At 38.5% G+C, this 15,835-nt stretch overlaps 3 protein-coding genes across 7 annotated transcripts in view; 1 reads left to right on the top strand and 2 right to left on the bottom strand.

Moving 5' to 3' along the window:
* Positions 1 to 5,457, top strand: part of LOC126371097 (inactive dipeptidyl peptidase 10) — a 165,163-nt gene extending 159,706 nt beyond the window's left edge. For 4 of the 5 annotated variants that reach the window (XM_050016411.1, XM_050016338.1, XM_050016487.1 and 1 more), the window contains exons 9-19: positions 258 to 478; positions 1,280 to 1,383; positions 1,505 to 1,634; positions 1,740 to 1,980; positions 2,062 to 2,127; positions 2,408 to 2,723; positions 2,897 to 3,046; positions 3,300 to 3,485; positions 3,781 to 3,938; positions 4,730 to 4,935; positions 5,202 to 5,457. In XM_050016411.1, the coding sequence (XP_049872368.1) occupies positions 258 to 478; positions 1,280 to 1,383; positions 1,505 to 1,634; positions 1,740 to 1,980; positions 2,062 to 2,127; positions 2,408 to 2,723; positions 2,897 to 3,046; positions 3,300 to 3,485; positions 3,781 to 3,938; positions 4,730 to 4,935; positions 5,202 to 5,330 (1,907 nt within the window). In that variant the 3' untranslated portion in view covers positions 5,331 to 5,457. The remainder of the gene's footprint in view (positions 1 to 257; positions 479 to 1,279; positions 1,384 to 1,504; positions 1,635 to 1,739; positions 1,981 to 2,061; positions 2,128 to 2,407; positions 2,724 to 2,896; positions 3,047 to 3,299; positions 3,486 to 3,780; positions 3,939 to 4,729; positions 4,936 to 5,201) is intronic. The other variant, XM_050016646.1, reaches the window with a different exon arrangement.
* A 3,972-nt stretch (positions 5,458 to 9,429) lies between these two features.
* On the bottom strand, positions 9,430 to 10,005 carry LOC126367237 (uncharacterized). Its single transcript, XM_050010652.1, has one exon. The coding sequence runs from the start codon at positions 10,003 to 10,005 to the stop codon at positions 9,430 to 9,432; it is 576 nt and encodes a 191-aa protein (XP_049866609.1).
* Positions 10,006 to 10,614: 609 nt separating this feature from the next.
* Positions 10,615 to 15,413, bottom strand: LOC126373145 (meiotic recombination protein SPO11). Its single transcript, XM_050019209.1, has 9 exons — positions 15,366 to 15,413; positions 15,016 to 15,248; positions 14,708 to 14,879; positions 14,359 to 14,502; positions 13,706 to 13,899; positions 13,080 to 13,225; positions 12,227 to 12,364; positions 11,601 to 11,772; positions 10,615 to 10,925 (listed from the first exon to the last, which is right to left on the bottom strand). Exons 2-9 carry the CDS (start codon positions 15,245 to 15,247, stop codon positions 10,786 to 10,788), a joined length of 1,338 nt encoding a protein of 445 aa, XP_049875166.1. The 5' UTR covers position 15,248; positions 15,366 to 15,413; the 3' UTR covers positions 10,615 to 10,785.
* Positions 15,414 to 15,835: the final 422 nt, after the last annotated feature.

Here is a 15,835-nt window from a genome sequence, read left to right as displayed (position 1 = left end):
GAGAGGAAAAAAATTTTGAAAGAATTAACCGACCCTAGTGGGTCGATAGTGATAAACACTGATTGAGGGAACTCGTCGACCACGCCGGCGGGATCGCCATCGGGGTCCTTAAGTGTTTGGTGTCGCGAGCTGATTGGCTCTATGGCAATATCACCCACATCACGAGTACCTAATGTGGATAAGCAACACCAAAATCTTTAAAAATAAAAGATTGATGTATTTTCCTCGCTTACTTAACATTTCTAAACAACTTACAGAGGAGGTGACGAAAGCATCTTCGGCCATGTGGGGCTCGTCAGACGGGACCCTGGTGCTATACGCGCAGTATGACGACAGCAAGGTGTCGGAGCTGAGGTTCCCGCGCATATCCGAGGGCATCGGCGGCGCGGGCGCATCTCGGGCCGGCTTCCTGCTGCCCGCGTACAATAGCTCTCAGCACACTGTCTTCCCTGACCATGTTACTATTAGATATCCTACGGTAAGCATCCTTAGACCGTAAACGCATTTAAATGTAGCCAATCGCTGGTAACTAGGCGAGGTCCCAAATCCTATAGACGTAATGTGAAAGAGCCGAAATTGCGGAAGCGTTGGTTGTATTAAACAGCTCAAGGTTTTTGTTTAGTTGTGTATTGATTGCATTGATACATACATACCTAAACTCGCGCCCTAATCTCTAATGGGGTGGGCAGAGTCGCAAGTTATCAGAAGACAACTTGCAGTTATTGTTGATACGAAGTCTTAAGATGGATACGAAGATACCTTATGGTTTACGCCTACAACAATTATCCATTATGTTTCAAAGGATTTATGTAAATGTAGCGTATTGATAAATTGGAATAAATGTAACCAAAAATGTACTTAATTCGACTCATTAAACCAGAGGAACACACACTCAAACAGACACAGAATCTTTACATTTACTTTACATATCTACTTTTTTGTGTACCACTCATTTTTGATATTTTTATTTTTTTTAAATAAGGTTATAAACTAGAGTTCCATGAGAGGTTGGGAGCCTGGTGATTTGTCACACAGGGCCACACCTAGTATAGACACCAGTCTCTCGCAAAGGCACTACCCTAGTTAAGATTACATCATTTATATTACCTTTGTGAAGAGAAAATAAAGATTATCATCATCATCATGATCTCCCTAGCATTATCCCGCTTTTCACAGGATCCACTTACCAAAGAAAATATATTGAATAAGAAAAAAAGAAAGATTGAATAGTATTATTATATATTTTAACCATAATAATTATTATATTTTATTGTTTCAGCCGGGCAGTTCGATACCGGTAGTAAGATTATGGATAGTTGCAGTGCAAAACGTCACGTCACCGCCAAGATGGGAAATCAGGCCTCCAAATACCTTAGACGGAATGTATGTATCTATTCTTCCCTGGTTTTTTATCAAAAAGTCAAACTAAAAATCTTCAACGTATTTATCAAAGATAGAAGAAAGCCAATTCGTATGTAATACAACATTTACTCTAAACTTCCAGGGAATATTACATAGTATCAGCTCAGTGGGTGGGCAAAGAGAATAGTCATGTTGGTGTAGTATGGATGAACCGAGCGCAGAATCTCACCGTCTACAGCAGCTGTTACGCACCAAACTGGACCTGTGTCGAGGTAAAGTCCACAAATTTGGAGGATTTCTTGTGAATTCTTGGATATCTCTAAGAGATCTCCTTCCAAAATTTACTAGAAAAGAACTCACCGGACTATCCTTTACAGAGTCATTCCGAAAAAGCCACAGATGAACCCTGGCTAGAAGTTCACCAACAGCCAGTGTATTCTGAAGACGGCAGTGCTTTCCTACTCTTAGCCGCAGTCCAGGAAGGTGGAGGACAGTACTACACTCACATCAAACATGTAGATGTAGTGCGACAGCGTATGGCTGTACTGTCGCACGGCAAAGTAGAAGTTGCGGAGATCCTGGCGTGGGACCAGGAGAACCACTTAGTCTATTATTTAGGTAAGACTCCCTTAATCTGCTTTATACCTTGCTTTACCTACCAGACACCTTCAGTTTTTATATTTTTTTATTCTATTAAAGGTTTAGACAAAGAAAAGATTGTCATACATAGGCTGCATCCAGAAATGGTGAAAGAAGCAAACCAAATTAAGTATTGAAATTGAGTGCAGTTGAGTGATCCCAGCGTATAGTAAAGTAACAACAACTACTAACTCTTCACCTTCATGTCATTGATGTCATTCTAAACCCTCTGTGGATCATATTCGTGTCCTTTTGTTCAGAAACGTCATATTTAGTTCAAGTTATCGACGGTTTTGGATCGTGTGTGAAATTTTTGCGACTTTGTAAGTTGGCGTGGAATATTTGTCATCGTAGTCTTGCTAATGATTGCTTTGCGTAACTTAATGTTGATGTTATGTTACAACAGGTAGTGCAGAAAGGCCGGGGCAAAGGCACGTGTATGTTGTGCGGGATCCTGGGTATGGAGGTGGGAGCAACTCCGTCAGAGCGAGAGCTGAGCGTGAGGAACCTCGGTGCTTGACATGCGAACTCGCGGTGTGGCCAGCAAGGCTACACTACGCCAACTGCTCATTCTGGCGAGCTTCGTTCTCCCCTCCCAAACCAACCGTCGGCATCACACATTACGTCTTAGAATGTGGCGGCCCTGGACCTCCTTTAGCAGGCCTCCATGACGCTAGGACGCATAAGTTAGAGAGAATATTATATGACACGAGGCCTTATAGGTAAGAACCAATAATATACAATAAATTATGGCCCATCACCCATCCCTTTCCTTTTCGGCGGATAAGAAAATGACAGATATAACTTAAAATGAAATTAGATGGTGTTTACAGGAATTAGCACCAGTATTTGCTGAAATCGACTCGTTTTTTAATTGTATGTATTTGGTGACCAGATCAGTGCGACTACGAGAGCTAGCGCTGCCTACACGTCGGTCGTTCGACGTGCAACTAGGCAGTGGCTCCAAAGCGCGCGTGCAGTTGCTTCTACCACCATCGTGGCGAGAAGAGCTGCGAGATGCTGCCTTCCCTGTACTGGTTCATGTGTATGTAGACGTCTTCTACAACCTAGCATTTTCCCGGCCTTAATACCAAGGGCACTTTACTTAATCTCTTCCACATTGCCCGGTCTTTAAGAGAGATTGATGTCTTGCATCACGACCGTTAGCTATATTTGAGGCCCTTATATGATTATTAAGTAAATAAGCATCTACTCAAAGTCGCAGTTAAACTACCAAAAAATAATTTTGTTTGTATTTTGACAATTTTATTTATCATCCTTGTATATACTGGTTGCAGAGACGGGAGGCCAGGCAGTCAGCAAGTGACAGACGAGTTTCTTGTCGACTGGGGGTCGTACATGTCGTCACGTAACGACGTGGTCTACGTGAAGTTGGACGTGGTGGGCGCGAGAGGGCTCCCCCGGCAGTTGCTGCGCGGGCGCATTGGTGGCGTCGAGGTGGCTGATCAGTTGGCTGTTATTAGGTAAGATATTAAGTCCTTTTTTTAACTGTAGATACACCCACGTCTGTAGCCTTAAAGATATTTTTAAAACAAATTCTACTTGTTTTTGTGTTTGCTTGCAAATAATAAATAGTTTAAATTTTAAATGTCGTCGGCAACATAACGTTATTTTAGTAGTAAGTAAGCGTAAAAATACAGCACATTTCGTTTCTTCATAACTAAGCAGATAAATTGCAGAAAAACATAATGTAAATTGCTTTATGAATATGAAGCACAATAAAAATATTTAAACAAATTAAGTATCTTTGATTTCCAGATATTTATTAGAAACGTTCAAGTTTTTGGACGTGACTCGTGTAGCGGTATGGGGTTGGGGCTATGGTGGCTATGTCACCGCCATGTTGCTGGGCTCACAGCAGTCTACCCTCAAATGCGGGATTGCTGTGTCGCCCATCACCGACTGGCTTTATTATAGTAAGTTCTAACCCTAAACTTTAACCTTATTATGGTCCCAATTCCTGCAGACACATCCTAATTTTATTTTAAGTTATACCTGTCATGTTCTTATCCGCCGAAAACGAAAGGGACGGATGATTGAAAACTGTAAGTTTAAAAAATGAATGAACAACCCGGGCGAATAAAATAAGCATCACGCTCATATGCAACCTGTTTGACGTGTGTTGTCAACATAATTCTGTCGGGTTATTGGCCAATATAAAATGTTGGAATGGTTTTTCAAATGTCTGCTTAAAATTGACGTGTGTGCCATAAATTTATGCCTATCGATTACCCGTCCCTTTCTTTTTCGGTGGATAAGAAAATGACAGATATAACTTAAAATAAAATTATATGGTGTGTACAGGAATGAGCACCAATATCGAGCTTAATTTATTTGACTCTTTGGCAATTTAGTGGATACATACCTAAATGATCATAATAATAATAATGTAATATCTTAAAACTTTCCACCAAGTACTTTTGTTGTCATGAAACTACATTTACTCTTTTGTTATAAATGTAGTCGTCTCTATTTCTATTTTTACTTTTTCTAAATCGTGTCGGAGAGATATAGGTTATAAAAGTTATAATATAGGTACTTTATCTTTAATTGTAACTTTTGCATTATTTATTTTCTCTTATTTTTCTTTTAACTCCATTATCCCCAGCTGGGATATAGGTCTCCAACAGCCGTCATCTACTCTTTTCGATCTTTTGCAACGTCAGTACTTGTTGCATGGTACTTATTTTAATTACCAATCTTTCAGATGCGGCATTCACGGAGCGTATCCTCGGTTTGCCGTCAGTAAACTACAAGGGGTATGTGGAAGCGGACGCCTCGCAGCGGGCGCACCATGTGCCGGCGCATGCGCTGTACCTCGTCCACGGAATGGCCGACATGAGCGCGCCCTACCCGCATGCATTGCAACTTGCGCGCGCGCTCACTGATGCCGGCGTTTTGTTCCGCTATCAGGTCTGTTCCAGTTGCTGTTTTTTTTAAATCATTAAAACTGTGTCTTTATGACTTTATCAAACAATACTAGAGTCCAAAATAATAGAGCTTAAGTATATGAAAGCTTTGACCAACACGTAAACATAAATATCGTTATACGTCCTACTGCTGGGCATACGCCTCCCTTCAATCAATAGGGTTTATTTATAGGTTGTATTTATAAAAAAAATCTCTGACAATAAACATCTGCTGAGACCCGTAAACTAATAATACGTATCTGTTTTCAGGCGTACGCGGACGAAGGTCACGACTTGAAGGGCGTGATCGAGCACGTGTACCGGTCCATGGAGGACTTCCTCCGCGAGTGCCTCTCCCTCGACCCGGAGGACACCAAACTGCCTCCTCCTGACAGATAAAACCGGCACCCAACCCTCAGCAATAACCTACCGAACACCATATATCTTACTGTTATCATATTGCTCCCTGTAAATATGTACATGAAATAGTGCTTTAATAAAATGTGTTCCCCACACGTTTGGTTCAGTAACGCCTTTTGTTGTACGTTGACGACGTCATAGTATGTGTGATTTGAAATATTGAATGCGAGGACTACGTGTGACTAGTTTAGATCGTAAATTATAATAGGGAGTCCGTTCTGTTGTGCCGATATGCATGAATCTAATGAAATAGCAATAGCGAACTAAATAAGATTGATTTTATAATAGTAAAGGGAACGGGCTATTAAATCGGTTAGATAATAGTTATACTAAATAAATAATTCCTCATTCGGTCCATGAAACTTCGCTTCAGCACCCTTCAGCTACACTATCGTACTGTGTCTTCTGCTAACTCTTAAGAAAAGCCTAGATAGAGAATAAATTTATAATCAGTGAAGTATTACTTACCTAAAAACTTTTATAAGGAACAGTCATCCGCCCTTGCGTACGGTCACGAGCATTATTGTGTATACACTTTGGTACCATATCACATTAACTGTTTTGACAAATTAAACTGTAAGTCTCACTAAATGTCAAATATGTTAGTGCGACAGAGTCCTAAAGTGGGTAAGTACATTATATTGCTCATGACTGTACTAACGCGTCTCTCCAGTGTGGGGTGACCAAACGCTGTTGATATATTGTGATCACACTTATTCATAAACCTTCGAGCTTGTTCACTTTAGGCTTTTACTACTATTTTCTACTGCCACTTGTACTATACCGGCTTTTCTACATTCTGTACTTGTAAATCCTTTTAATACCTTGTTGAAACCGTAAGTTTGTTGTTACCGTAAAGAAAAATTAAATTTTAATCTAAATAACTTTATATTCTTACATTTATTTCTTACATAGACACTTATTTGTTCTAATCCATAAAGTAAGAATGTATTTGTCCAGTTGTTGTTAAATTTTACCAACCATTATAACAAAGAGCTTATCACGTAGGGAAAAGGTGTCTTACAGAATACCTATTAGGTCGTTAATTTGTTTGAACAAAACACAAAATGTTAAGTTTTATAAAGTTATACCTAATGCTGTTAAAAATACCTCGTATAACAATGTAGATAAATGTTCTAACCTAATCATAACTATGTAAATTGTTTGAAAGATGCGCATTTTATAATGACTTATAATGTTTAGAAATGAAGTGACCTTGATCATACCCTTACCTTAACTGCTTTTGCTCCATCTCATTGTCATTTACTAATCTTCTTAGTTAAGAACGTTCTATGTAATCGGACATCCTACCGTTTACAGCCTACCCACCTAAGACGTGGTGGCGCAATGCATCAGGAATTCGAATCCTCACAGAATACTCAAGTCAGTCGCGGTAAATAGAATAGTTTCAATACCTATCTAATAACAAACGAATAAAGTAATATAAAACTAGTAGTGAACGAGCATCTTCTCTCTGTAGAGTTCAAACCGAAATACCTTAAATAAGATGCTTGTACAAAATAGTTTGTAATTGAGCTAGATATTTGCCTTTCTAATAGACGCAGTAATAGGTAAGCAGTCACAGAACTGGTTCATAAAACTATACTTATGAAATCTTTAACATAATGTTGTAACGAATTCACGTCAGTATAATATGAATTTTGGAAACATTTTTCCTAAAACATACGACTAATTGATTTTATAGCCTGAACTTCATGATATGGACTCATATCTGAGCAATACTTAAGGAATCGCGGACTGTTTCGTAACAACTAGTAAGTAGTTGAAATTTAGATGAATCTATATCCTAGTGTTCACCCACACGGTACTCAGTTAGGAAAACATGGAATGCCAGATTACAGACATTTAGACAATAAAGAATATAGTACCGGATACTCCAGTAGCGACCCTGCAAATGAGCAGCGTGAAGCAGCGTGTGCGGTGGACTACACGATATCATTGTTGTCGGTTGCCGTAACTACGACATAAGTAGAAATTGTAATTCATTGTTGTTGTATAGATATAAACGTTTGCCGATATTTGTTAAGTGTTATCGGATACCTGCATAGACGCATATCGTACATTCCAGGTTTGTGAAGACTGCCAATTTGGTCTAAATTTTACAATCATTGTAATTATAAAATACCTACGATACGTCGATGAGATTAATTTCAATTGCCATTATGGTCTTAAGGATGCTGTGATTCTTCTATTGCGTAATTATAATGATATGGATTATTATATTGAATAACTATAATATCTTCATCTGATATTGTGTAGGGCCTAGTCAAATCGAATTCGTTGTAATTATTAAAATTAATTATGATAAGGTTAATATTAATTTAGATATTTTGAAATTCTTCCAATGTAACGAAACAATATTGCTTTATTATCCAGAGGTTAACAAACATAGACAATATGATATGGGCTACGTGAATGTACACCACAAACAAAAAGATTTTATAGTTAGATAAAATATGAGAGAGTTCGGAAACCGGGTGCTTTACATTTTACATCATGTTGTATGTATTGATTCATTAGCGATCTTCTCTAGGTTATACGATACAGTAATAATGGAATTGCCAATGAGCGAGTATCAACCTGCTCACAAACAGAGTTTTCACGTTTGCCGACAAGATAGAAGTATCGACAAGTGTATGGAACATATAGGTACGTGCTTCTACAGTGGCTGAACCAATACTCCGGTATTTTCATACATTTTTAAGCTTAAATGCTCCCCGTCACCGAATCATATGGAAACAGCTGTAAATGTAGAAACGCTTTACATTGAATACAACATTCATAAACTGGCAATGTTATTGCAATATTTCATCACCCGATGAAACCCAATCACTGATACCAATTACGAAGTAAACGATATACAAACGTGTGAGTTCAATTTGCCGTGCCCTTCGAGATACTAACGTTAGAAAGTATAGAATAGAAATTTATTTCAATCTTATGTGGAGCCCGACTTAGTTAATGTGAAATACATGAAGATAACACCAATTTGATGCGTGTATAGTACTTTTAAAAGACAAACGATAATATTAATTAATGCTTGATTGTTATTGAGGTTTCACTGTATTGTTTGCACGCCAGTTCTCTTCACTTCCTTCCTTTGGATAACCTAGTCCTTTAGTCTTCCAGCGTAGAACGTTTCCTTACCTACTATGACTTATTCTTGGGGCAGGAAAGTAGGAACTATGTGATGACTATGTCAATTATTTCCTTATTCCGACTCTGAACCTATGTTTATCCTTCGGTCGTCCTTAAAAATAAGTTTAGATTATTGTCCTAGTTTCTCCAGATGTAATGCATGTGGTATAAATGTGAATCAGTAAAGCTGTTTTAGGATCGCCAGTAAAGTGTTACGAACTACATTCGTCATAAACGTTGTCAATTTATTTGTGAACTCTAATTACAATATCAAATAAAACACAAATAACTAAATGTATACACATGTAATGCACTTAGAATCAAAAAAGGCCACTGATAATGCTGCGCCACTATTTTACACCGAGCCAGCAACAAACTGGTTTAGCTAGACCCATAAAATAAGTAGAATATTACGTTTTCAAACAACGTTTACGTCGAGTGCAGTTTATACAGACAGTGTAGTGTCAGCCTTCGTAACTTTAGACTGCCATGGTTTGCCCCCTTAGCAGTTAGATTGAAGAGTGCGCGATGCTGAATACAACAGTTACATTTGAATGACCTGCTCAGATAGATCACATGTTAGGTTTCGTTATTCATGTCCAATATAATGTTACAAGCAGCCAGCAGGGTCATTTATCAACGAAATCGAAGAACATTTGTACTCCTTATCGCGCACGTTGATGGTCCTAGAAAATGCATCTAAATTCTACGATATTGTTAAATCAGTGTTATTAATCTTATCGTCTCGTTTAAGAGTTACAGTGTTGTATAGAACGGTACGTTTCATTTTAAAATTCTGAGATTATTCTGTTATTACTGTAAATTTTCTTTGAATAATAAATTTGAAATTTACATAATCGTTCATTGAGATGTTTTCTTTCGAAACCGAACAATACAGTCACATTACAAGATAACTATATTATTTTTCTGGAATTTCAAAGTGGACGCTGGGTCCGCTGCCGGCGCCCCCGCCGCCGTCCCGGTACTTCCTGTTCCACATCTCGACGCTGCGGAAGTACTTCTCGAGGTGTTCGTCCCTGAGCGTGTTGTCGGCGCAGTAGGTGTTGCAAGTGGTGCCGCTGAATGCGCCCTCCGAGTTGGAGTTGGAGCGCGACAAGTTGCGCATCAGCTCGTAGTGGGAGAAGTTCATTGACATGAGCGACGCGTTCGTCAGCCCCGGATTGATGTTGGAGCTGGGGCTGGAGATGTCCATGAACATGTCGGAGGGCGCGGTGACGCGGCGCAGCGATGGCGCGGCCCCCGCCGGTGCCGCCCCCGCCGCGCGCCCGGTGCTGCTGTCCCCGTTCACCAGCTTACTCTTCTTCAGCCTGCCCAGCGCCAAATCCAGCGACATGACCGCATCGTTCACATTGAAAGACTTGCGCTTCGACGGCTCACATTTACTCTTCAGCGGAGGACCGCTCTGCCCATTATTGTAAGACTTAGCTTTGTTTATAGTTTTCTTTTCATTTGCACTTTCTGGTTTGTTTTCCATTTCTATACAACAACTTGAAAATTTTGTCGATTCTTTCGCATGGTAATAATGAACAGTAGCTTATCAAATCTTGTTTGCACAAGTATTTTACATTGTGTATGTTACATCATAATTACCTTTGGTAATGAAATATCATTGACAGAAGGCATGTCAGACTACAAGATGGTTCCTGAAAAGAGTTTCCTAAAAAATCAAGTTATTGATAGTATTGCGTGTCTATGTTTTTCATAGTGCAGTGCAACTTGGACCGAGGCAACTTTTGAATTACCTAATGCAATAAGCTCTCGATAGATGTCGCTTGACGAAAGCTCGTACAGCGCCACCTGGCGTAACACTTCAACATTGCGACCTAGTAATGTTAGGGCGTGCGTTCGCTACCAAGTGCGTCATGGGGTAGCTGTTTTAATATACTTTCTACAGATGTCGCACGATACACCCTAAAATTACTTTTTCCATAGTTTCACTACTTTCGCAATTTTGAATGAAGGTAGAGTAAAAACAATAACACTTGTTTTTTTTTATTGAAACTATTATAATGAATCAAGTAAAGATCGCTTTTACATCTTCGTTATATTACAATTTGTTGTTTGTTTGTGTAATTTGTTTGACCCCCGCTCCGGGTCTTACTTGGCTCAGAGGTTGTCCGTGGCAATCCAGCGCGGTAACGCTGCTAGTGTCATGGGCACTTTTGGGCCAAGTTTGAAACGGAGTGGGTTCTAGGTTAAGTAATTTTAAGTTAGATTATTTGACGACTTTTGTGTAATATGATGATTTGTCAAATTATCCTAGATATTCAGCCTGTATCAGTTTAGCGGGGAGGTAGGCGTCACACAGGGCAGCGGCCGTTGGGGCCACGGCTTCAATCTCCGCCTTCACTGCACTACTCAGCATTGTAGACAGCTCTTCTTTTATACGAGTACCTGTCAAATATCATCACTAAATAGGTTTTTCTTATCTACGAATGACATTAACTATTTGGCCGGACAAATGGGTAGCGCTGAGGCCGAACAAGTAAATACACTAAATAAGTAGTAGGTTTTTGTATAAGACTAAGTTAATGAACAGGATCAGACGATTGTAGGACGAGGAAAAGTAGAGCTAATAATTTTCAACCTGAGAATTGGGCCGTAAAAAAACAAAACGCTGAAGGCCATAAAAATTAAAACTGCACTGAGTATACCAAAGCCAACTCACCTATAAGCTTATAAGCCAAATCATGTATAAGTAATACAAATATATTTGTATCTAGTGTAAGCACCAGTCTCACAAAATAATATTTTTATTGTTCTTCTTATTAAATTGCTTAGTCTTAAGGTGATTCGTTTTCCATACAAAAGTTGATGCACTACTACAGGAAAACGGATAGAGGAATATTGTTTTAAAACTGATAAATATTAAATAGTAATATTTTAGTATAATATTATTTTCGCGAACTGACAAAAAATTTGGGTCCGAATACGAGAAGTAGGTACCATATTTCAGACCCTAGCGTTACCTAGCTGACTGAAACGCTTCACCTTAAGAACATATTTTTCTGTACTGTAATAATAATTATGTTTTGTGAGAAAATAAATTTTATTTTAAATCATTCTTACCACTAGAAGTTTCCAAATACGGTCTTCGTATCAGAGAATTCAGTTTCCGTTTGTCAAGCTCGGTGAGGTGTAAACGGGCCTCGGTGGGCGCTAGAGTCATGACGTCATGATGACGAGCGCCAAGCAGTGACAGAGAGCTGCAAGCGAGGGTTGTAGACAGATGCGATTGGGCCTGCCAGAAATGAAATGAAATTAAATTAAATTTATTAGCTCTATAGAGTGGTACAAAAGATCTTTAATATATATTGTAATAAAAAAGAAAAAAAAAGAAAGAAATATAACAAATTTTCATTATCCGTTTTTAATCGGTGATAGTCCTGCTCAGGAAACGCGTGACTTATTACATCGTAAGTAGTGTAACGAGTTCAAATCCTGGCGTGAAACTTTTTCCAGCAATGGAATCTCATAAATTATTTATTAAGTATATTTGATTGGAGGACTTAATGTTTTTTAATCTACTTTTGTTCCAATGACGTTACAGACGTTATTTATAGGTAATCAAGAAGTGAATAATGATACATAAAAAATATACCTAGCATGATCAATTAGAAGAAATTTTATATGTCCAATGAATCCACGAAACCAAATCGAAGCTGTCACAAAACAATGTTGAGAAGGCGACTTACCAAAGACCCGTACTTGTAGGTGAGAAATATCTCAAAACCATGAGGATCGGCGTCCACCAATGCTAGAGCGCGCAGGCGCAGCTCTGAACACAAACGACACAGCAACTGTCGAGTGCATACATCTGGATATCCTTTGCCCTGATAAATGTAACACATACATTGATTTCAATGCACGAAAAAACATATTCCTTGGATTTAATAGTAAGAACTTTACAGAAAATAGGCATATAAATATGAAATATTACGTATAGAATGGTAACTCTTCGCTCTTCACCAGCAGTTGACCTAGCTCACCGGTTTTACTCTAGTCTTCAATGGTATTGGCGTCAGAAGTCACAAACACGAATGCGTGTGCAAGTGCGATAACGTCAATGTGTAACGTGTCTGTGTAAAACGAGGTATTTTGTATGAAGTGTCCGGGGTGTGTGTGACATAGAGTCAGTCTCACAAAGTGGCCCCGGGTATCAAATCTAGGATCAGGACCGGACCAGATTGCATTACAATTCTAGACCACGATGGTCGCCCGTAAGCTGGAGAAATGCAAATAATAAAGCTAGAGAGAGGAATAGTAGATAGTAGGTTCTACTTACCGTTGATGTACTTATACCGGGTGTTAGTGACCCCTAAACGAAAACTTTGGGGGGTGATTCAGACCATGATGTCGAATTGATATAAAGGTAGAATTTCTTGTCGGAAAATTCATCAATAATTTTTAATTCCATACTTTTGCGACGGAAAATTCCGCTTGACGGTCTGAGAATCATAGTCTGCATTGTCCCGTCACAGTTTTCGTTATGGTGACACTAATACCCTGTATATAATATGTTACTATGGTTAATCTCAAAGTACTCACGGTCATAATAATAACTGGGCCTAATCTTATAAGAGCTCCTTCGTCCAAAAGCTTTTGGAAAATAGCATCTTTTTCCACCACTAAGATATACTTCGCAGTAGATCTGAATTCTTTGATTCCGTTTATATCCTGTGGTATCAATGTTCCTGAAATGGTTTACAGAAGAGTATTGTCTAAAGCGTGATATACGCACAATTTACGTCCCATTGCGACATGAACATTATGACCAATAAATAATTATAACAGATACTTGATAATTTACGGAGAAAAGGACACTCGTTGATGTCTTTTGTATGAATTACATGAACTAAGTTCATAAGGTCGCCTGTGGTACTTAGTCTGTCCTATTACAAATAGTTACTTACTTAGTTTTTAAAAACATTGTCCACTAAATAGGAATAAAAACCATAATAATATTACATAACCAACGGAACCGTAAATTGCAGATTGAATTTTATAAGTTGTTATAAAAAAAATAACTTCTCTAAGTCATTAGAAGCTGGAAACAAAATGAAAAATTATCTTTTTGTCTCTTTGGTCACATTTCAATGATTGCCTTTATTAAACCGTGTGTCACTCGAAACGCGGAGAAGGTAACAGTGATTAATCCCTCTCATCATCCTTACCACCAGATGCCATGCAGTCTACAATAGATCCATCTCTGTTGTGCATCGTCAGCGGGCCTGCTATCAGACCTTTAGCCGTGGCCACGATACCAAGACTCCACGGTGGCGTCTCCAGCAGACAACACACGTCTCTCACTGCTACATCCAGGTTTGCTTGGTTCCGGAGACGAGAGACATTTTGGTAAAATAGTTCCCTGAAAATAATGTTTATTATACATATATGTATTTACCTAATGTAGGGAGCGCTGGTAATTATAATAAAAACACAAATAATTGAATGAACTGTATTACTTAGGATTACAAGATCCAAACATTGAGACGCGTTGGTTTGCTCGCGCTAGAGATGTGACTGACCATAAATGGTAGACTATTAGGTATGTCCCATACACCTAATTCTCTTTTACAAAGTATAAAATCAAATCAAATATACTTTATTACACATACTTAATATTCAATATCTGTTCTGTTGGTGGCATAAGCCTTGTGCATTGATAAGTAATCCCTAACCTTAACATTATCCAAAAATATTTATCTCGTTTTAAAAGCTATATTCTGTTCTCTATCTCTAAACAGATAACGCTTAAAATAAAACAATACTAAATATGTAATATAATCATTATGAAAAATATACAATGCTCAACGTATGTACTTACCTTCTGGTAACTGCTAAGTTTTTAGTCAGCAACTCGTGCACTTTCGTTAAAACAAAAACTATAGTATTAAACCTGGTTTTGTCTTCCTTGCTGTTATACGTTACTGTAGTCTTCTTTGCGTCTTTGTTAGATTTCAATGTTACACTAAAATCACAAAGATTTCTTGTATAACAACTTTTGATTTCATGAGAAATCAAGTCTAGAGTAATTTAAGGCTGGCAGACAAATCGGATTCCCAAACCGAAATATTGTTTTTTATTTACATTAGTATTTTGATTTGTATTTTCTAAATAAGTCTAGTCTACTTCTAGTTTCTCTAATATGATTACGTAAGATTTTTTCTCTTTACCGATCTAAGTCATAGATACAATTGCTCCAGAGCCTCTGGTTCCTTATTGTCAATTTAGGTATATTTCCAGCTTCCGCAGTGCTATTGATTTCACCCAAGATGTCTTCTACCTTCTTTATAAGCAACTTTCTAGCATCAATTGCTTCCTTAAGTAACACATCTGGTGGTTTGTCTGAAACTGTTTAGATATTGAACAAAAACATTCCATTTATCAATATAGTGTGTTTTAACTTCTTTTTTGTTTTTATATATTAAATAAGAAGCTTCAAAAGTACTTATTAAGTATTTATCGAAGAACAAAAGTATACCTGTATGAGTTTTTAAAGATTGTTTTAATAGACTTTGAACTTCGGAAAATTCAAGTTTCCGATCAGGAAGCACTAAACTTTTTTGAGCGTTCAGATCTAAACTGGCTTGCTGGATGCCGCTATGCAACTTGTCTATGGCAGCAGCTAACTTCGGATCTTGCTTGAATGCCGCCACTGAATTCATCGCCACGTCTTTCGTCCACATCAATATTTCTTTATTCATAAGCTCCATTCTAAAAAAACGTATTTGATGTCCTTATTCCTTTCAAAACAACAATAATTGACAAACGAACCCGATGGAGCTCTATTAAAATAAACCACCGGTAAAAGTGATGATGATCCCTACCTACCTAGTGGCGAGATGTTTATCAACCGCAAACAATAACAGCGTCACAAAACGGAGCTCGTAAAAGGGCCACGAGACAATGGGGCAGCTCCTCGAGTGTTTTTACTGCGAAGTCGAGACAAGCGAACGGGACAAAATCATCGTCGGTGGCGCATCCGACTCGCGCGCACTGAAAAAATGACACAATAGATTTAATCGAGAGATAGTAGAGGCAGGCGTCTAGAGGAGCAGATGACACGGTCTGACGGCCGCACAAAGGGCGTGAAATGACGTCATAATAGCCTCGAATTATCGCCCCCTCTTGTCTCAAGCAAATATTTAACAGCAGCACGTTTTTGTTCTCGTTCTTCGGCAGGAGACCATAAATAACGGAGTTACGGCGGACAAATGATGCAGACCCTTACCACGGTGCTTTGTCACACGTGCGTGACATATTGCAACGAGGTGATGTTTATGTCTTATTATGGAATCAGT

Source organism: Pectinophora gossypiella, chromosome 1 (genome assembly GCF_024362695.1).
Source record: "Pectinophora gossypiella chromosome 1, ilPecGoss1.1, whole genome shotgun sequence".
NCBI classification, from domain to species: domain Eukaryota; kingdom Metazoa; phylum Arthropoda; class Insecta; order Lepidoptera; family Gelechiidae; genus Pectinophora; species Pectinophora gossypiella.
The sequence above is the reverse complement of the archived record's forward strand: the minus strand, read 5'-3'. Positions and strand labels throughout refer to the sequence as shown.

What these genes read in the sequence shown, in the direction of transcription:
- LOC126367237 (XM_050010652.1), bottom strand. Translation starts at nt 10,005, where the DNA reads ATGGAAAACAAACCAGAAAGTGCAAATGAAAAGAAAACTATAAACAAA.
- LOC126373145 (XM_050019209.1), bottom strand. Translation starts at nt 15,247, where the DNA reads ATGGAGCTTATGAATAAAGAAATATTGATGTGGACGAAAGACGTGGCG. An exon ending in GCCCAGTTATTATTATGACC is followed by an intron (nt 12,365 to 13,079) that starts GTGAGTACTTTG and finishes TACATTTATCAG; the next exon opens with GGCAAAGGATATCCAGATGT. An exon ending in GTATTTGGAAACTTCTAGTG is followed by an intron (nt 10,926 to 11,600) that starts GTAAGAATGATT and finishes GATATTTGACAG; the next exon opens with GTACTCGTATAAAAGAAGAG.